Source organism: Mus pahari, chromosome 21 (assembly GCF_900095145.1).
Source record: "Mus pahari chromosome 21, PAHARI_EIJ_v1.1, whole genome shotgun sequence".
NCBI lineage: Eukaryota > Metazoa > Chordata > Mammalia > Rodentia > Muridae > Mus > Mus pahari.
In genome coordinates this window covers 10534429-10556581 of record NC_034610.1, presented here as the reverse complement: position 1 = coordinate 10556581, position 22153 = coordinate 10534429, and the positions used below count along the sequence as shown (strand labels likewise).

At 44.3% G+C, this 22153-nt stretch overlaps 1 protein-coding gene across 5 annotated transcripts; it reads right to left on the bottom strand.

Moving 5' to 3' along the window:
* Positions 1-1297: 1297 nt before the first annotated feature.
* On the bottom strand, positions 1298-22134 carry Ermard (ER membrane associated RNA degradation). Of its 5 annotated transcripts, XM_029533111.1 has the most exons (18): positions 22095-22134; positions 21336-21504; positions 20594-20733; positions 19319-19420; positions 18602-18691; positions 16786-16883; positions 15904-16040; positions 15141-15255; positions 14289-14391; positions 13944-13973; positions 13058-13126; positions 11537-11710; positions 8457-8540; positions 6552-6628; positions 5920-6045; positions 5411-5629; positions 4157-4270; positions 1298-1934 (listed from the first exon to the last, which is right to left on the bottom strand). In XM_029533111.1, exons 1-18 carry the CDS (start codon positions 22098-22100, stop codon positions 1748-1750), a joined length of 2040 nt encoding a protein of 679 aa, XP_029388971.1. In that variant the 5' UTR covers positions 22101-22134; the 3' UTR covers positions 1298-1747. The 5 variants fall into 5 exon arrangements, with proteins under 5 accessions (XP_029388971.1, XP_029388972.1, XP_029388974.1 ...); XM_029533112.1 differs by lacking the exon at positions 22095-22134 and having other exon boundaries at positions 20594-20768; positions 21336-21420; XM_029533114.1 differs by lacking the exons at positions 19319-19420; positions 20594-20733; positions 21336-21504; positions 22095-22134 and having other exon boundaries at positions 16786-16897; positions 18602-18688.
* Between the last annotated feature and the right edge of the window lie 19 nt (positions 22135-22153).

The following is a 22153-nucleotide window of genomic DNA, read 5'->3' as shown; positions in this document are numbered from 1 at the left end:
CGGTGAAGATGCACACATAGCAACACACACAACACACAGCCCAGTGTGACAGAGAGAATCCAAATCATTCATGAGGGACAAAACAAACGAACAAACAAAAGGTCAGCATCGGTTGATACTGTAGGGCTGCATCGCTTTTCCTTCCTTCCTGTCAGTCAGATGAGGTATGCAGTGGCGATGTCAGCCTCAACACTGCACAGATGAAGACAAGCCCTCAAGGTTAGGGAGCTCACCCACAAGCCTGGTAAAATATGGAGCCGGGATCTTCCTTTGCGCATGCTCACTTCTCCAGCATTGGGTCTGCATTACCAACCTTTTGGATGACCTCTGTGCTTCTGTTTTCTTCTCTAGGGCCACTCCTGAAATGATATCTTCTAGTGGCCACTGGCAGAGATCCCCTCACAGGAGTTGAGGAATCTCTTGACCCAGGATTGAACCAGGCCTCCGGCCAAAGCCTGCTCGACTCAGCACACCTTTGGGATGTCACCTTCCTGAGATTTCCCACCGGTCTCCATAGCATGGCCCCCAGCTCTGGTTCTTTTTGCTCTCAGAACCCCAACCTAGAATAACAGCTCATCTCTTCCACTTGCTGCTGAACAACCTAGAGAGTTCCAGAGTGGTGTCCACCCAAACAGGCTTGTCCTCCTGGAACAGGGAGACAGTGCCTAGGACTACATGTTGAAAAAGTCATTCAGCTTTTTTTGTTTGTTTTTTGTTTTCATTATCTTTTAGAACCTCTGTATGTGCTTCTCTTGGGTCTTGTGTTTGCTATTTCTTTTGCAGTGCTAGCCAGCCCTGAGCAGCACTACATGTACTTCACGGCAGGGTGAGCCTTGTTTGCAAGTGCACTTGGCAACTGGCTTGGCCATACAGGTAGCACCTTCAGTCAACAGTTGCTCAGAATCTTGAATTTGTACGTGCATCACGCAATCACTTTCTCTTCTAATGACATGCAGGAGAGAGCAAGTCTCTAAACATCCATCGACTGGCCTCACCAACATACTACCGCGGTATGCATTTCTTAAATGAGCTGGATGCAATGCCTTTTCCTTTGTGTGGAAACATTTAGATGACAATTCTGACAGAAAGTACACACACACACAAACTTTTATTTTATCTTGTTTTTTAAGGTGGAGGGACTGGAGGTGGTCTCCTTACATCTACTAGGCTGGTCACAATCTTTTGCCCCTCCTGTCTCTGACTCTCAGGCACTGGGATTACAGGCATGTACCACTATACATAAGTGATATCTTTTTTTAGGAAAAAATGAAAGCCAGAATAGAGTTCATGGTAAGAATTTTTAAAAACCATTTAATTAACATAGCAGGTTCAGAGGTGGGTTCCACTCCCCTGAAATGATGCAATGTAGGATACAGGACCTTGTGCTGCTTATGTGACACTCAAGGACAGGCCATCATGCATGAGAACCAGATGTCCTTGAAGTGATGCAGAGCATGTCTGTGGACCATGTGTCCTTTATGTGACTCACTGAAGACATGGCACCATGTAGATATTGCTCCTTTAAAAGATAAGGTGTTAAATCTGAGGGAACAATTAAATCCCAAGTGATGAATAGCAACTTGGTATTTTTACTTTCTTCCAGAGGTTGACTGTGTGCTGGGGGTTGGGGGGGGGGTAAAATTCAATGGGACAGACAGGATATGCAGCTGCCACCAAGTACCACCAAGGTCTCCTCTATCTCAGTGTCACAACCAAAAATACCTTGATTCGTGATTTCTTTGTCAGCTTATGTCAACTTTATTTGTGGGTTTTTTTTTTTTGCTAAATGTATTAACATTTGTTTCTTCTCACTGAAAGTCCAAATTCTCAACAAAACTGCATGTGTAAGAGTGATGGTTTCATCCCATTTGTTCTTCTCTTGGCTGGTATAGGTCACTAGGTTCTCAGTGTATTGTAGGACCAATTTTAAGAACCTGTTAAAAAGACAGTGAGGAATGTTAGTTTGTCTGTTCTGTTATAGAATGTAGCAGCGTACATGTCTTGTCTTCTCTTGGAGATATCCCTAAAAATTATTCAACTGTGTTTGGATTCAAGAAGAAGAATTGCATGCAAAATGAAAATAAGAGAAACTGGTAGAGAAAGAACGTAACGCTGGGACCAGTGCTCTCCAAACTGTGGTGGGTCTTAGAAGACATGAGATTCTTTCCCCGCTCTCAGGTCTTGACACGGTGTTTCTAAGTGACAGAACACAGTTCCAAAGACTGCAGGGCCATCTGGCTAAGACTGACAGAGGATGGACACATGGTGAGAGAAGGTCCTGCCCACAAGTCCCTCTGGTACTGATGCTGCATCCTTTGGCTTTCTTCCCTTTGTGTTGATGTGTCTCTCTGAAGAGAAACACCATTACTAAGAAACACTTGCCACTGCTAAAACCAGTTTTCTTAGTTATCCCTTAAGATGGCAGCAAGTTCCAATTGATTATGATACACTTCATTTTTACATTTTCAGTTTTATCCTCAGTTTTTCAAGTACTGTAGACGTTCCTGTTTACACTTTTCATGAAGCTATGCTAAAGGCATAGCGGAGCCCACAGAGCCTCTGTCTAGGGAGTGGCTCACCTCTGGGACAGGTCTACTCCTCAGGGACTCTGGGAGGCTGCTACTAGGATGTAGCCAGGTGTCATGGGTGACTGTCACACAAGACACAGAGAAGCTACAAAGCAAGCACCACTGGTACCCTAACATAGTTGCCACTGGTGCTAAGGCTGAGTACCCCAATGTAGTCACCAGTGGTGCTAAGGCTAAGTACCCCAATGTAGTCACAAGCCTTGCACACGATTGCCAAGGTTCTATTCGTCCATTCGTGCATTACTTTCCTTTCTGTTGCTGTGATAAAATAACATGACAAAAAGCAACATAGGGGAAGAAAAGGACTTATTTGGCTTAGAATTGCAGATGATAGTCTATCACTGCATGGAAGTCACAGTGGTAGGAGACTGAGATAGTGCCACCCACATGGGCTAGGCCCTCTCACATCAATTAACAATCAAGACAATTCTGACAGACATGCCCACAGGCCAACCTGTTCAGAAAATTCCTCAGATGGAACTTGAGACTCCAGGTCTGTCAAGGTGACAATGAAAACTAACCGTACAGAGCAGGTGAGAGGGTTCAACGGGCACAGCACTTGCCAAGCAAGCCTGGTGACCTGGGTTCAATCCCTGGAGCTCGCAGACAGGCGGAAGGAGGGGCTGGAGCTGTCCTTTGACTGTCATAATCCCCACCTCACAGTCGCCTCCCCCAGACCAATTTAAACCTACTGCTTTTAATACTAGCACGTAGAAAGCAGAGGCAGGCTGACTTCTGTGAGTTCACGGCCAGCCTGGTCTACACAGTGAGTCAGGGCTAGTCTAAAACACACACGCGCACACACACACACACACACACACACACACACACACACACACACACACCCCTCTCATACACACCCTACTTCAATCCATAAGATGCTACAATATGTAAGGACGCCTATCTCCTGGCAAGTACTACATATAGGCAGCTAATATATGAAAAACTTGTGGACATAGATGAAGGCTATATCACAGTGCCATAGTCGACTGAGCACAGCATCCCTGTGCACAGCCTGTCTAAGGGATGAGCACTGGGATCTCTGCATGTGGGGTGGACTATATAAAAAGTGATCCTACTTTCAGATTCCCTAGATATGGATGTAGCTGGAAAGTAGAGTTCTTAAGTTTGAAACTTAGCTATATACAACTGTGGTCACTTGCATGTGGTAGGATCTGCCTCAGGGTTCTGAGTTCAAGACCTTCCTGCAAGACCATCTCCACGGTCTTCACTCAGCTTGCACCTGGGCGCAGAACTATAGCCTGGCAAGTTGAGAGGGTTCACAAGTAAACTAGGTTCAATTTTGTGATCCACAAACTTAGTATCCACTTGTACAGAGAAGACCAGCTAAAGATCAAGGAGAACCTGTGGAGATTTAAAAAATAAAATCACCAATGGACTAGCCAAGAGGAGTCAAATGTCTTACAATGCCCTCAGCACTGTGTCTTTTAGCCAAGAGGAGTCAAATGTCTTACAATGCCCTCAGCACTGTGTCTTTTAGCCAAGAGGAGTCAAATGTCTTACAATGCCCTCAGCACTGTCTTTTCTCCTGAGCAGACACACCTTACCTCAGATACTGCTGTTGTTCCTGAGTGCTTTTACCATGAACAGCATGAACACTGACCAATTCCAGTGCAAGGAGCAACAAAACCAGGGAAAGCATGGGACACAGAAGTCCAACACTGAAAAAGAAAAAAGGCAGGTCAAGGTTTTGACAAAGTTCTTTCCATTTTCATAAGGAAAAACAACACTTCACCTATCAACAACTTTTTATGTTATTACAAAATTCACAGTGAATTTTGATCATGCTTTTCCCCTTTCCTGAATGTTCCAAATCCTCCCCATCTCCCTACATACTCAGTTTTATGTCTATAAACATGCTTGCTCCCTCTGTCTCAAACACACACACACACACACACACACGCACACGCACACGCACACGCACACGCACATGCACACGCACACACACACCATAAGCACAAAAAATGAAAATTAAAAAACAAAACAGAGATAAAGGCAAAGGGGAAAAAAAGCCCAAACCAAACCAAACACTACGGAGCTGTCTTGCCAGCTTTACCTTTAACTCTGAACATCTGGAAGATGGCTTGTGAGTCTTCTATCCTTTCGCCCCGCCTGGCCCAGTCCCTCCCTTTCAAGTCTATAGGGGTACATAGCCCAGCCCCTTCTTGCCCTTCATGCTCAGGTCACAACGTGCCTCTACTCCCTGGCAGCTGCAGCTGCTTTTAGTCTGGCTCAGTCCCAGTTGCCTCCAAAGGTCAGCCCCCAGTCTGCTACTGGGCTGTGCTAACACCTTCCTTAGCCGGTCACCTAGTAAAGGGCTTTCACAAGAGGAGCAAGTGGGCTTAACTTTGCCAGATTCCAAGAACTTCCAATTACTGTCTGACCAGCAGAGATGCTTAAAAATCCTTGGCTCCATTTTGGGAGGGGACTGTAGTAGCACTGCGTATAGACTACATGAGAGCAGACCGAGTAAGTTCTGGAAGGTAATGAACATGGATGTGCTGTGATAGTCCAAGAAACATCAACCATTCAACCCAAAGTTCTAGAAATATGCCCCAAGCAGCTATTTCTAAAGACTATGTGAAGAACAGTAGTGCCAGCAATTCCTAGTGAAGGGCTCTAGGGCTTAAATAGGGACGGTCATTTTGGGTAGTGGGACCCACACCAAAAGGCCACATTTAAAAGTTCTATAAAACAGTATACACTGTAACTACTCTTTGAAAAGATCAGACCTCATCCAAGCTTGAGCAAGCCTGGTACTGATAGGAGAGGGGCGGGGGGGGGGGGGGAAGAAGGCGTACCTGCTGAGCATGCGCACATAGTTCTGACGCTGCCTTGAGCGCAACCTACGCTCCACCCATTGCCTGTGTCTCAGCTGCAAAGAGGCAGTGACCTGGTCAGATACGCGCTGGCACTGGGAGTTGATGCCTCGGAGCACAACTAGAACTTCTAGAACGATTCTGGGGCAGAACAGTGTAGGAATGCGTGTGCGACAGAGTTCACTGAGTAGCTGGGACCACCTGCAAGTGACAGCGTAACAATCAGGGGACACACGGTACCAGAGAATGCCACTGCCGGCTCCTTTTTCCTGAATCTGAGGTGGAACCTCAGCAAGTGACCGGCAGGTAAAATGCAATTGCAGTGAACAGAGTACACTAGTGTGTGACTTCACTAGATACACACGCGGTACTTGCACAGAGAACACCTAACCTCACCCAAGGACTATGTTTGGGGCACAATGCCGAAATTTAGAATAGAAACAGTAAATCTGCTACCATAAATTCCTCAGTTCTGCTTCTTCAGTACTCACTTCTCTGAGGGAAGACCTTCCAAGGCATTCATGGCACAGGCACTGCCAGGCAGGTAGTGGCAGAGCTCACACAAAATCTTGCTAATTAAAGAGTTGCAGGCACATGCTTCAGAATTTCCTTCCAATCTGAAGAACATACAATATTTAAAGGTATAGTCCAATGATTAAAGCTCCCTCATCATTGGTAATACAATATTATGTTTAATGCACAGTAACCTGCATCTAAAACAGTTTCCCCAACAGAAAGGAAACTAGGTACCATGACAGGATAAAATGAAAGCTCTGATAAGCTGGATGCAAGCAAGGCACAATGCGGATGGAAGGGGATCTGTGGCTGCCAGGTTAGCCCTACTACAAGTGTGTCTGCTTTATTCTCCATTCCCCGTATCCCTCCTCCTCTTCCTCCTAAGTCCAGACCTTCACGATGTCTGCTGAGCCCTGGTTGATGGCGCCTTATCTTCCCGTCTGTGCTCAACAGCCAACAAGCTGGCCGCAGTTCCCTTTCCAGAGGCTTTCTAACAGCTCTCTATAAGGAGGGAGATGAGCACTACAAAGGCCAGGCAGGATGCACACAACCCAGGGGACATGTGCAACAAGCTTAGGTGACAGGCTCCAGCCCAGGTGACACACACCTGCCTGCTTCCTGACAACACTCTTCTGGCAAAGGCGGCACAGGCCACATCCTGAGGCTTCTCTCACAGCTCAGCACCTGAGAGGAAAGATTTGACTGCTGTAGGTTTTACAGTATCCCAGAAAAATGTTTTCAACTGTTATAAATATTGAATCACTTTCTAGAAAATATTTGTAAAATGGTTACAGGCCGCATATTTGAAAACCATCTGGCAAGCTCAAGTACTTCACATGTTCAGTTGAGGAACAGTTCAAACCTCTGCTGGGCTTGTGACTATGAGCATGTTTGCAACATGACCCCCCAGTCAAGAGGCAGCCTACCTCCCCTCCTCTGAACTGTGTGACTAGCTTTGGCAAGTGTTGTGTGAGTGATAGCACACAGCACAGATGAGGGAGGCATGTCAACACTGTCAACAACTTGTCAGCAGCCACAGGAAGCCACAGAGCAGATCCTTCAGCAGGCTTTGACCATGATAACATGAGCAAATTAAGTGGCAGCTGTGCAGACACCACTGAATGTGAGCAATTTTCTGCAACAGCAATAAGCAGGGCAATGACCGGGTTACAAAGCATAGGACTGTCGCCAAGTAGTAGACGGATAAGAGTTGAGAGTCCAAAATAGTCAGGGTCTGCGAAAGGCGAGAGAAGAGGCCAGCGAAGGGAGACTGTCTCCATCAGCAATCAGTCCACCATCCAGAACCTTCCCTCCTGCCCTCCCTGTCTCTTTAAAATACCTGTAGGTAAGTTCTGGCATCTAACGGTATCTTGGAAAGCAGACGCATGGAGGACACCATCCATGCTCCTGCCCCCAAACCACAGCCCACTGGCACGGGGGATGGGGCTGACTTGATGACCTGGCCATTCTCCCCCGCACTGCTTTAGTTGTTTCCTAACTGAAATGTCCCTTCTAGAGAGAGCTTTTTAAGACTCAAGAAACTCACAGAACTCACAAGATTCCAAGTCCCTCGCCAAGGTTATAAAAGCAGAAGGCAACCGCCAGGAAGAGGGCACTCCTGGCTCTGGTGCATCCTTTGTGAGTTGTCTCGGTGCTGGGCTGGTCTTCCCAGGCATCTAGAGCCCCATAACTCCCTAGCTCACTGGTTACTGAGGCTGACTCAGGTGGGCGGCGTCTCCCACCTGTTGTTGTGGTGCCTCTCTGGGAAGAACAGATGTTTGCTCCCCACTCCCCAGGAAAGGCCTCACAATGGATGTTTGTCAGCACTGGTTCTCTAGGCCATCTCTGCAAGCCTGTACCAGTTTCTAGCAGCCTTGTGAGGGTGTGCTCATCCTTGTGCGGGTTCTATGCAACAGCTATCCTGCGTGTGGTATTCATGGGGATTGTTCTTGTCCTGTCTCCTGCTATGTACAGAGTAAAACATCTGTGGCCTGGGGAGATGGCACAGTGGTTAGCATCATGTACTAATCTTGCAGAGGACCTGAGTTCAATTCCCAGCACCTGTTGTGTGGCTCACAATTACCTCTAACTCCAGCTCTCAGAAGCCCCTGGCCTCCAAGGGCACATGCACTTTTGTCCATACAATCTTCAAAAAGGAAAAAAAAAGGCAGAAAACATCTGAGATAATTCCCAAATTGGAACTACCTGGCGGGAAGCTTGCTTAAAATTATAAGTTAACAAAAACTTATCTTATATGGTAGAAGATAAAATGACATCCCTTACTTGGGCGGTGACCGGTACCAGCAGCCAGCCAGGTCCCACATTAAATACTCCACCTGTCATCCTTGGGACACAGAACCTGAGCTGCAAGCACAGCAGACTGAGCCACTTGACTAGACCTCACAGGAAGTGACCAACTGGTCAGGAAAGCTGAGAGAACAAAACCCTGGGACCCTGCTGATGCATCTGAAGGAGGAGTGGTGTCCCCTCTCCCACCCCCTGCCGTGCATACCTGTTTTTGAAGCTGGAAGGCTGGATGGCAGCGAGACCTGTATCCTTCTGCAAGACTAACCAGCAACTGTATTGCTGCTTCCTCCTAGAAACAGTGATGTCAGTCATTACAGGTCAGTGCTGGGTTTTGTGCCTTCTGAATCATGCCATTTAGAGTCGTAGCCTTCCACTACCTTCTTCACAATAACTCTATCCAGCTGAAGCATGGTAAAGCTCTTCAATAAACAGGATGGACCTGGCAGTCAACCATAACCAACAAACTGATAAAAGGGCGCTAAGCACGGTAATTTATGAAGATCACATGCATCCTGTCCATAGCATAGCAAAGCTACAGATGTACAAGGAGAGAAAGATCCCAAAATCAATGGAAAAAAATTTAAGGACTAAAAATCAATACAATTAGAAGGAAATTACATGACCATAAGCAGTTAATTGCTAAACACATAAATATTAAAAAATCATAAAGTATTAAAGTATATTCCAACTGATATAAATATACAACTGAATGTAATGTATAACGGATGTAAATGTGTTACTGAAAAGCCAAGTCAGTCACTGGAAACTACAAAAATGAAAAGTCAGGGAGCCAAAGCTGGCAGAAGCCAGAAGCAGGACTGCCGCGTTCTCAATGGCACAGAGCAAATGCTGAAACAACAGCAGATTGAAGTGCTGGGACATGAGCCAACCTTCACTCACTGACAACTAAGTCACAGCCACAGCGTGGGCAGCATCCTCATAGCTGTGCTGCCAAGTCTGGGGTGAGTACTGGGACGGACAGGAGAGGGCACCTACTTCTGCCTTAGAAAGCGGAGGTACATGATGTGTAGAAAAGGGTCTGGCTGCTGTGTTAGGAAAGAGACAGGGACTGACAAAGCAGGTGCCCCTCCAGGAAATGAGGGTGATTTCTCCAAGTAATGGAATAACACTGACTAAAAGATTCAAGTCATATCTTAAGACAGAAAACTGAGTATAGAATGTGAAAACAGGAAAGGGTGTCGTGGGAGTCTATGAGCCTCAGAAGCCACCTTAGATGGGAAGGTGGCATCCACACTCACCACAGGCCTTAAGTCAGGATAATTTCCTATTGATAATTTCTTATGTCTTTGAGACAGGGTCTTATATATCCCAAGCTGGTCTCAAACTCTTATGTAGTTGAGGATGACCTGTGAATCCTTCTGCCTTCACCTCCTGAGTGAGGGCTGGGGTTACAGGTTTGTGCCACCATACCTGGTTTGTGAAGGCTGGGGGTCAAACCCAGGTGTTCATGAATGTTAGGAAAATACTCTTCTAGCTGAGCTCTATCCTTAGTTTTTGATTAATGTTCAATATAGTAAAAGATACCAGTTTCCCTATGTGATGCTACACTATTCTGAGTTTACTTTCTGAGTCTGTATTTACTTTAATGACATAGCTCACATGGAACAGAAACAATGAAAACAGGCAAGACAATTCTGAGGCCATAGGAATGGGAGCTTTCTTTACTATCTGGAAAGCACTGAACTGAAGACTTAGTAAAGGGCAGAGCTTCTGGCAGGGGAGTCCAGGGCTGGGCCCCGGTGACGCAAAAGAGAGAGGTCAGTTCTCCGCATGGCATTTGGAAAAGTTGCTAACAATTTCAACAAGAAAAAACAAAGTTGGATTCTCTACCTCACTCCCCAAAGGCACTAAATTCTACTTGGAGAAAATGGAAAAACAAAACAAACCAAACCAAAACAAACAAAAAGCACTAGGGAAATTATGGGTATGATTATAATTTTTAGAATGCAAAGAAGCTTTCAAGAATGACATCAAAGGCAGAAGCCAAGGAAAAGAAGAATCCAGAGTTAAAGACAAATAACAGGTGGCACATCACTGAAAACAGCAGAGAGGTTAATAAACCAGAGGGACAAACACGCGTGAGCATAAGACGGCAAAGGAACGACACCCATCAGTGGGAACAAAACAGACACAGTCCTTACTGCTATCCACAGGGCTTTACCTTTGAAACTCTAACACAGATGCCCAATGACACAGTCCTTCTTTTAGCACCAGGATACTGCAAGCCCCGCCTAACCATGTGACCCTTGACCTGTGTTGCCAGGACAACGACCTTCAATCCCACAATCCACTTGGCTCAGTTCCCGCCCTCAATGGTGTGATGTTATTTTCTGTATAAAAGAGGAAGTCAACCCCTCCTCTCTCTCTCTCTCTCTCTCTCTCTCTCTCTCTCTCTCTCTCTCTCTCTCTTTCTGCTCTTCTCTACCCTTCTACCCACTCCCCCATTCCCGCATAATAAACCTCTCCCACGTGGAACACCTTGGCCTGGTCTGCTGCCTGGTTTATCTGCCCAAAATATAAACCCTTCAGCTCACCATGACAGTCAGAGAATGTCATCAGTCAAAGTCAGAGCACACGTATCAGTGGAGACCACTTGGATAAATGATGGTCTGCTAATGCAATGGAGTGACAGACAATGGACAGAAAGAACAGGCACAGCAAAGATCCCAAAATACAGCTAATGAGGGCGCTGCAAAGGACAAAGCAGTCCTTCCCATGAGGCTATCTGGGGACACCCATTGAAGGAAGCAAGGACATCCAACTTTTAACAGTTCTCATTTCTCCCACTGGGGAGTCCTGATGGCTCCATGTCAACTCTGCTTAGACTTTGTAACAGTTTTAAAAATAACTGTCATGCATCTAAACTGAAAACAAAAGTACCACCTACACTATTACAACTGAAGCTATTTACTTTAAAACAACAAAATCATTAGTTTCAGAAATATAAATATCCTGTTCCATCAGTTTAGCAGATACTTGTGGGCATTTTCCACACTTGGCCAATCATGTTGTGTAACTTGCTCTTTGGTTTTTAACACTGACACTGCTACAGAGGCAAAAAAGGCATTTCAAAGAAGACAAATTACTTCAGCTTCAGAACCCTAACTTTCAGAGAATGTTCACATGCACATATCCTGACAGGGTAGTACTGTAACACAAATTAAGATAAAAAATTATCAATAATCATATTTGAGACATGTTCTTCCATTGCTGGTGGTAGTACATTCCACCAGCCAGCCACCCTCCGCCCTCTGTGTGTGGTACCTTCAGTTCTGACAGTGTGCCCTCCTCAGTGAATCTGAGCAGGAGCACCAGGGAGAAGGTGAGCAGCTGACTTGCTGCCTCTTGTGGAAATTCACATATGTTGATCTCCCCATGGCTTAAACGATCCCGGATACGAGGACCCTCCTGGTAGTTCAGGAAATCCCACAAGAATTCCTTTTAGAATGAACAGAGAAACATTTTGTTAAGTGTTCTGGGCAGATGAAGAGTGAATGGCAGGGTTTCCAGGCAGTTCCTGGCTTGTTTATAAACTCATGGGAAATGCGAGTCTCAAAGGGGGCACTCACCCCATCGTGCAGCTGGAACTGTAGTGGGGAGCCCTTGTTCAGTACTGCCTGCCAGTGGGGCGTGGAGCACCAACCTCCCTAAAGAAGCCTAAGTCACTGCTCTTGCTGGGAGGGGCATAACCAAGCAGCTGTCCCTTGGCCACTGCTTCCCCTGCATTCACCATGGATTACTCCCGCATCTTAAGCCAACAAAGATGGCTGCTCCCTCCTCTAACACTATATGCCCAAAGCCTGTCTCTGCCAGACTATGAGGGGAAAAAGTCAGAAAAGCACTGATGTGGACTGACTGCCAACAGGAAGAGTCCAGAGTGCTGTGGACAGCAGTGGAGCTAATTATATTTGATGTGACTTCCAACAAGGAAAGAGTCAGCACTAAGGTGATTTCCTGTAAACCTGCTTCCCACCTTAATTTGTAAAATAAAGGAGAGCTGATGATTGGGCAGATAAAAGGGAAGGTGGAGGGGAAGTTAGGGGGAGAGAAGGAGGTTTGAAAGGCAACTCAGAAGAGGAGGAAGAAGAAAAAAAGCTGAGCAGAAGCACAGGGCCTGGAGAAACCGCAAGTTCTAAGGGGTCTCATAAGATGTGGAAGATGGTAGTGTAGTGGCAGATCTGCCCAATCTAGGCACACAGCATGTATTCATATTAGCTGTTTCGTGTTTTCATTGCCGGGACGGACATATTTGGGATGGAGATTTACCACAACACCAGGGGATTCAAGATCACACACACACACACACACACACACAAAATCAGCTAGTTTAGTCATCTTACTGTCTGAGGGCAGGAAGGGTGTCAAAATCACATAAGGAATGGGACGGATAACTCAGCTCTTCTCTTAGTAAAGTGGTTAGACAACAAGTATCTACTATAGTCTATACAGAAGTCACTGTCGGATTCTTACAAAATATAAAATGCTGACTGAAAAATGGGCCAAAACATTAATTGTATTATCCAACACTTAATCTTAAAGATATCTGACTGTTGCTAAGTTTTACAAACAAATATATAGTCCTTTCTTTAGTAAAAATACATAGAATCAATAAATACAAAGTGTTAGGAAAGAGAGCAGCCAAATCATCAGGCACTTAAAAGCACACAAGTGACTGTAGTCACCTGTGCTGGTGCCTGTGACAGGCCAAGCAGGTCGGCTCCTGAACACACCACAAATGATGTTCATAACCAAAAAGATGCGAGACTGGAGATATATTGGTTTTACCATGGCAGGCTCTCCAAGGAAACAAGGAAGCTGGTTGATGCTACCATCACTCATGTGTTTTGCCAGTATCTAGAACACCAAACATAGATGAGTCAATAAGCTGTTAAGCTGACACATGGACAAGAGTCATGTATGTACACATACTGAGACACTGAGCTATACACATACAATTACAAGATTTGTATTTCAAAAGTTGTTGCCCTGGCTAAAAACAGTTGTTCACAGCAGTGGTTATAGCCAATGGTGTCAATCTGCATTTTCCAACTTCGTGTTTTGAACAACTACAGAAATAAGATTAACAATATTGGGCCTCAAAATTAACCTGAAAACTTTATTTATTTATTTGAAACAGAGTTTCATGTATTACAGGTTGACTTCAAATCCTGTATCTACCTCACAAGTGTTGGGATTACAGGTATGTGCCACCATACTGAATATACTGGGTATATTCAGTGCTGGAGACTGAACCCACAGCTTCATGATTGCCAGGCAAGCACTTTATTCACTAAAGTACAGCCCCAGGGGTATAATTTCAATCTTGCTTGAGCTTCTTCTTCTTCTTGTCTATTACCATCAACATTTTCCTATAAGCATGCTACTTATAGTTAATCTTTCTGGTTTTTAGTAGTAGTAGTATTTTAAATTCACTTATTTTACACACATTGAGTATTTTTGAGTGCGTGTATGTATGTGTACCATGTGCATACCTACACCTGGCTCTGGGCCAATATATGGGTACTTGGAACCAAATCCAGGTCCTTTGCAAGAAAAGCAAGTGCTCCTAACCTCTGAGCCATCTCTCCAGCCCTAATCATTGTGTTTTAATTTGTATCTTGAAAGAAAACACATTTTTCAAGTTTTTTTTTTCCCAAGTTTGGCTACTTACTTCATCAAACGTGGTATATAGAATTGTTGACTGCAGAAAAGGGAAGATAAAAAAGAGAAACAATTAAAAAGAACAGCAGTATCATGCAAAATCAGAAACAATTCTGGCTTCAGAAAATGTTGATGCTTTTGCAACACCATGAAGTTTAAAGGACAGTTTGGAAACAGAACTATCTTATGTAATCACAGTTCAGATAACTGTCTGCTGAAAGAGCAAATAAAGCACGGGGTGTGTGTGTGTGTGTGTGTGTGTGTGTGTGTGTGTGTGTGTGTGTGTGTGTGTGTGTGTTGTAAGGGATTGATTCTGGAGTTTTGCACATATTATACAAGTGCTTAGCTACCATACCTCAGCTGTGAGCAGTCTATGAGGACATTTGTTAACTGCAGCGAACATTCTCCTGAGTCCAGCTTCTAGCTGCGACAGCAACAACATGGTGCAGTCAGCAAATCTGTGGGACCAGAGTATATCAGCAGGTGTCTCAGTTACTGCACTGCAGCCTCAACACAAATAATATGGCATTGAAAACAAGGATATATAACTTGCTAATGTGGAAGCAAAATACTAGGATCCAATTCTAAATAGACTAATGACTTCAAAACCATTTTTTCTTTCTTTTTGGGGTGTGTGTGTGTGTGTGTGTTTTAAAGCTTGATGAAACATTTTTCATAGTTTCAGTAGAACAAAATGTCATTAAGGATATATAAACACTGTATATCACTTCTGAGGATGACCAGAACAGAGCTGCAGAGCTGCAGGGAGTAGCTGAAGAAAAGTGAATCCAAGCGTGAGGTCAGCTGAGGATAAGTAATGACCAACTCACTGGATCTCCATTCTCTGCCTCTCTGAAACATGCTGTGCCTGGCTTTTGCATGGCTTTGTTTTTGAGGGAATACATGGCCAGGCTTGTCTGTCTTCCTCTCCTCCCCAACCCCTGGAGTCCTCTAATGATAGGTGCAATATTTTACTTATAGTAAGAACTCAGAAAAATACTAAGAAGCTTATTCTAACAGCAACAAAAAAAGTTCTATCAATGGCACCAAGAGGACGATACAGAGTATTTCAAACAGTCACGGCTTGTCTGAGTCACCAGAGGAAGGCATTGTGTACTCAGCCTAACCTGAGAGGTCTCACCTCTACCCCTCAGCACTGAGGAGGCCTTGAATCTAAGCCCCAAGAGCACCGTGCCACCCTTGATACCTGTGCGACTTGAACTTGCTCACTGCCATTTCCCAATATGGCAACATGATTTTTAATAGAAAGTTGGATTTTGTCATCACTGTCTCTAATGCTGACAGTACCTCGTAAGTCACACCTGTAAAAGAGCAAGTATCTTTGTAAACACAACCATAGTCAACAATGAAAAGATGTCAGGAACACATGTGGACAAACACATCAATTAGCCAGCACCCTGGGACAGATGAACTATGGCCTGAGGCAGAGCATCCCTAACAAGGGAGAGCACCTGGCCTACAGCTACAGTAGAGTGGCCTCAGAAAGTTGCCAAAAGGAAAAATGGGCAACTGAATCTCTTCAGGGACTTGGGCAGCAACTGAGAGTGGGGCTCAAGGTACCCTAGTTGAGGACCCTGACCTAGAGGAGTAAGGAGTAGTCTCAGAAGATACAGCAACTTTCTACTATTGGCACATCTGACATAATGGCCACTCCAACAGATGTAGACAAGGTGAGAGGAAAGAAGAACAGATACCATGAATGCCCCAAGCTTTCTGAATGGTAGCACATCTGAGGAAGAGACCAGCTCTAGCTGTGACTCTCAGGGCCAATAGCATCCAGAGCAGTGGGAAGGGGTGAAGTTTAAAAGGGTCTTCCAATAACTCACGGAGCCATCTTGGCAACAGCAGGCGCATATTTCACCAAGAATTCAAGTCCCATACTACTTACAAAGTGTGCAAATACCTTCATGAAGACATAGTAAGGGGGGAGTGTGAAATGTAGAACTTGCCAGGAAAAACAATCACATCCTCTAAGTTTGTGAGTGTTACAAAAGGCCGATGTGCCAATGTGACTTTTGTGTGGTGAAGGTAACTCTTCAGCAGCTGACCCAGTCCTGCCGTCAACAGCAACATGGCTGAACAGTATCTAGGGAAGAAGACAGAGCCACATACAAAGAACTTCCTTAAACAGAGGTGTTACAATTATGCAAGGAGGAGGACTGAGGTGGATCAGCAGGGAAAGGCATCTCTAGCCAAGCTGGACGCCCTGAGTTCGATCCCCAGGCCTGCATTTGGAAAGAGAACCATTCTCCATTATTGCCCTTTGACTTCCACACAATATGGGCATGGATAAATGAATGTAAAAAAATAAGGGAATTAAGAAGGAAGCCATCGAACTTCAGAACTCTCCATAGATGGAATTAAGCTGTACAATAACCAGGAAGGCTTTCTACCTATCCAGGCACCCACGCTTGTTCCTAGGAGCAAAGGCACCGAAACACATTCTATCCCACCCCAGCTGCTCTGCTGCTGATGTACAACTTGACCATCCATGTCTCAAATATTTTGTCTTTCACAAAGAATCCTTCCTTCTTGTAAAATTCAAATACAGCAAATTCTTTTTTTTTTTTTTTAAGATTTATTTATTTATTTATTTATTTATTTATTTATTTATTATATGTAAGTACACTGCAGTTGTCTTCAGACACTCTAGAAGAGGGCACCAGATCTCATTACAGATGGTTGTGAGCTACCATGTGGTTGCTGGAATTTGAAATCAGGACCTTCGGGAGAGCAGTCAGTACTCTTAACTGCTGAGCCATTTCTCCAGCCCCAAATACAGCAAATTCTTAAGCAGATTAAGAAAGAAAGTTACTTAACCAGCAACTCACTTTGGAGGAATATCTTGAGGGGAAGCAAAGCCATGCCACAAGACGTTTCTCAGGTTGAGTCCGCAGGGAGACCCGATGAAGACTTTTAGGACGTCCATCTAATCCAGTAAGACTGCAGATTACTGAATCATGGAATAAATCAATTCAAGCCTAAAATGTTTGCTTTCTCCCTTAGACCTAAGAAAGCCAGCAGCTTCTGCTGGTGTAAAGAGTAACAATAATGAAACTAAGAAAATGTTATTACAGTTTTACTCAGTATGTGCCAATGGCTAGAGGTCAGGGGAGAACCCGAGGGAATTGATTCTCTGCTTCCACCAAGTGCGTGCTAGCGTTTGAATTGTTGTCAGCCTTGGTGGCAGGCACCTGCCCCCGGTGAGCCATTCCACTGGACTGAAACCAACATTTACTAAGTGTTTAACACATGCTAGACAGTTTTTTTTTTTAATGATTCATCAACTCATTTATCCCTAGACCCACCTTTGAGGAAGACAATAGTATTTCCCCCATGCATATAAAGTAACACAAGTGAAGAAGATGAGCCCAGGGTTTCAGAAACCAGGACTGGCAAAGCAGTCCTAGGACTAGGAGCTAGCCATGCACTCAGAATGTACAGCTTTAACACTAGACATCAGAGGCCCCTAGGATCTGGACACAGCAGAAAGTCCATACCAGGCAGCATGGGCCTATATGGTAAAAAGGACGAGACTAGCAGCTCCAGCTAGGCTGTATCCAAGCCCTGTGTTCCTACCTGCCTGCACAGACTCGTGAGAGAGAGACTAGTCCGCCCTCAAGGAGAGAAATGGAAGCAGTCTTGGTTTATGTGAGCTGCTGCAAAGCAAAGTGAAAAATGCTTTCTGGGTCTCTCAAGCAGAACCAGCGGGTGAAAAGCTCAGAGGGGTTTAACCCAACATCCATATTCAACAGCCACATCTCTCTGGAGCAGCCTCGGAACTCTGTTCCCCTCCCCATTTTATATACCACTTATCAGCAGCTAAGAAAATCATCTAGAGGATAAAAGGGTCCATTCGGAGGAAAATGGTTAATGGGAATAAAATGTGTTTAATGATTCAGTAAACAAGAGTCCACACTCCAGCCTCACCTCAGGCTCTCCATCCGAAAATTATTTGCAAGCTGACAAGGGAGTGAGCAGGGGATGAAGGTGTGTACACTGAGGATGGTTTCTCAGCCCCAAATGTGAACTTGGTGGATCTCTGGTACAACTAGGATGGCTGTTCTGGTCTTCTGCCTCTCTGAGCTGCCTACATGTCACCCTTTAGTTTGAAGTCTCTTGGTTACAGTCCCTCTAGAATATTCTGTAAACTATAAAGGCTACATAATAATAATAATAATAATAATAACAATAATAATAATAATAATAAATAGTATATATAATATAACACACACACACACACACAAACACATTATGCCGCTATAAGTCTGAATGGCTGCAAAAAGCATAAATTCCTACCTGTTAAAAACACAAGTACTTTAGGACAAAAATGTAATTACTACCATTCCGAAGTGGTAAATATAGTCTATGGTGACTTAGTAATATCATTATGAATATGTAAATGAACAAAGTGATATGCTTCTACCTGCCTCTCTGGCTGGACTTTACGGTTATTCTATCATCATCAAATCTGGGGAGAGAGACCCTGTGGAACATGTGGAAGAGGGACAATTCCAGAAGGAAGAGAGAAGAATACACTTAATCGGTTAAACAGTTAATGTCTTCTCAGCGTACTTTAGCTTCGGAAGATCAAAAGCACAGCTCATGCCAGCTACTCTATGCTTTATGTATAATCTGCACACTTACCACAGCATGTCCAAAGACTTGTGCAAGCTCTGCAGATGCAAGAAGATCTCTTAGGAGAAAGGGGCACTCTTTCCCAACCAGTAAAAATACCTAAACAAAGAGAAATCACATAATAATTACATGATAATCAGCAATAATAATTTTTAAACAGAGCATAATGAAGTGTGGTACAAAGGAACAAAGAAAAGCATTTAGACATGGATTTCCTGTTCTGTGTGTGTGTGTGTTTGTATGTGTGTGTATGTGTGCACATGCCTGTGCACACATGCGAGTGCTCTCAAGCACATATATACGAGGTGACTGCACATGCCTAGGGGCCAAAGAAAGGCAGCATCCTCCATACCCTCCACCGTATTCCCTGAGACAAAGTCTCTTACTGAAACTGGAGCTAGAATGGAGGGCAGAAAGCCCCAGTTATCCCACCCCTGTCTCCACCCTGTCTCCGCACAGGGTGATGTTACAGGAGGCACAGAAGCAACCATCGGTAGCTTTTTATTGTTTAAACACAGGTGCTGTAATCTAAGTTCAGGTACCCATGCTGCCGGAGAAAGTGTTTTTGTTTTGTTTACTGAGTCATCTCCCAGCTCTCAAGATCTAGGATTTCTTAACTATGTACAAAGAGAATTGTATGTTACAGAAAAACAGTAATAAAAAGCAAGAGATCCGAAGTCCTTATGTTCATCCAGGTAATCTAGCAATGAGGATTCTCACACTCACATCGCCGAGGGCTCGCTCCAGACAGGAAGCTAGTTTCATCACACCAAGGGAGATGGCAGCAGGCTGCGAGCTTTCCAAGGCGTCACGTATCTCAAGAAACAACTATTCAGAGGAAGACACACACTAAAGCTCAGACTTAGTGAAAGACGTTTCTCAAAGCAACAATAGTGTTTATTCAATTACTGTTTCCAAACCCAAGCCTCTTAAGGTTGGAAGGTTAAAACTTTTGGAATAAAAATAGTTTATATTGGAATACTATAATAAAATAAATTATCTAACACCTAAGGGGTTCTTTGAACGTTCTTTAAATGTTTGTTCAAAGCACAAATGTGCTTATTTCCTATAATGATTTGTGGTTTAGTTCCTCTAGAAGGCAGCTTACTCCACTGTTCTTGAGTCACACATATTACAGGTACTGCTTTATTATAGTCCTTTGCCATGTCAAATGAAACACAGGGAAAGACAAAAAGCAAAGCACACAAGAATTGCATTAGGACTTGCCCCATATTACTCCCTTCTTTTCAATTCCCTGTTAAGCAAGCAAGCACCTACCCTCTGACCTCCTAACCTTGCCATCTCTCCGGGGGTCTGCTCTATATGCTCAAGGAGACTTTATCTTCTAAAGCCTAACTGAGCCCAAGAGTTGTTCAAAGTATTACCTTTGACCCAGGCTTCAGATACAAACGGCTCTGACTTCTCCTGCAGTCCCTGGGACCTCTTCAAAGTTGGAAGGTATAGTAAGCATAGTGAAAATGCTTTTTATACATGAAAAAAATAACTTAGTCAGGATCCCCACTAGAACCAAAGCTGCACCTAGTAACCAGAACTCAGTGACATCACCCACTCAAGATAACCAGACACAGGCCTAGAACCCCATGACAACCACTGGACAGTATATAAACAGAGACTAAAAGCCGTGCTCTGCTCTGCACATCTGGAGAGACGTCCCTGTGCTCCGCCCTGCAGCTGGAGAGTCTCCCTAGAATCCTGACCCTCAAATCAGAGAATTCTGTTAAAGAGGGGACCTGAGCTTCAGCTAAGATATGTCACATAGTTAGGGAGATAGGCTTAGGGCTATAGTTAGGAATTTAGAGTATGAATACTATGTGATGACCCTCGGCATAATAAAGTATAACTTCTGTTAAAGTAACTATGTGTATCTACCTGTTTGCTTATGACATTAGGCCAGAGATGAAAAAGACACCCTTAACTGGGCAAGTAACAGAACTTCCAATTTGTGAAGTCTTTCATTTTGAAAGAGATGCAATGTCAAACCTCTGGATAAGCTGTCCACTGGTACCATGGTGAGTACTGAATTTCAAACTGTGCTCGGGTCAGAGATGAGATGTGTAGGTGGATGGTCTCACACACAGGACCCAGTTGCCGCACACTTCTCCTGTAGTCCAGGTTTCGCCCTTATGGGAGGAGAAAATGTTTTAGCTCCACAGCTCTGTCAAGGAATGAAAAACATCTAAATCAGAGAAAACCTTTAATTACAACATGTCCACAAAAATCAAGCGGCTTATAATTGGACATATGCTAAGTAGAACTGCAGTTCAGTAGAAACGAACTGTAAAAAGTTTTACTACCAGAGCAGAATACATAGTTGTAGGTTTGGTTGCTTTTGATAAACTATAAAAATATGGACTTTTAGATATAACTACTCATATTGTCAGTTGGGTGCTGTTCTGTGTAACATGATGAGAGGTGCTACCTCATTCTGTCTTGTCTTTTATCCAGAGAATCCATCTGTATATATAGCTAGTGACTAGTGGATCCAAGCCCTAAGATACTAGAATAGGCTAATATCTCTTAGGCCCTGCCTTCTTGGCCCTCCTGCTTCCATTATTCCCTTAACTAAGCCTCTCTTGACTTTTGCTCTTCTTTGACTATTTCTCCTCTGTTTTACAACCACACTATAACACTCTTCAAGAAGAACAAATGAAGGTTTTATGGCACCACAAATTTTTAATGTGACAGCACTAACTGAAGCTTGATGTACAAAGAGCATACAAACCCAATTCCTCATATCTCACACGGTCAGTAAGCGCTTTCCATCGTACTTCACCATTGTGAGTTACAATGCTATTGATATCACAAATTTCTTTGAGTTCAAACCCAAGGTTACAAATCAAGTCATGCACTGAAGGAGAAAGGCATGTGGTAATGGAATCCCCTGTTAAAATCTGAAATATAAAACATAAAAGGCACTGTTACATTCAAGTGGAAAGAAAATCCGATCTTAAGAACAGAGTGCACTAAGGCATGACAGCTGTTACTGAGCTTTCTGGATACCATAATAGCTCTATGTGTAGAACAGTGCTTAGACACTAAGGGTATTTCATGTGTCCCTTTTAAATGTTCATTGCGGAACTGGAATCGTTTCGTTAATCACACTTGCTAACTCTGGAGTTCGGAGGCTTGGTGGGTCACTCCTTTCGGCATTCCTTTATTATACCGCAGTTACAAGAATCAGAGCTGCTTTACAGGGAGTGTGAGAAGAGAACACCTAGCATCCCTGACCTTGGTATGAAACACAACTCCTGGCCCAGAAGCACCGAGTTAAGGGTGTAGCGTGATGGATGCCAGCCCTGGGGCGATTTACATTTTTCGTTCATCTTCTCTCATCAAACACAGTGTTCTGTAAATTGACTTGCCCTGTAGCGTGTAAGCCCACCCACACTCTCGCGTGACAGCATTGCGCTGCCGGCATGCCAGGACGGGCTCCAGGAACAGCAACTCAGAATAAGTGACGGGACCCAGCGCTCCGCCCTACCTCCATCGCTTCCGGCTCGGGTCGCGGCGCTCTCTGATGACTCACGCGTCCCTCCTTCC

What these genes read in the sequence shown, in the direction of transcription:
- Ermard (XM_029533111.1), bottom strand. An exon ending in CCTCAAGATATTCCTCCAAA is followed by an intron (nt 16,041 to 16,785) that starts GTGAGTTGCTGG and finishes CTTCTTCCCTAG; the next exon opens with ATACTGTTCAGCCATGTTGC. An exon ending in CCTTCCAGCTTCAAAAACAG is followed by an intron (nt 6,629 to 8,456) that starts GTATGCACGGCA and finishes CTTTCCTCTCAG; the next exon opens with GTGCTGAGCTGTGAGAGAAG.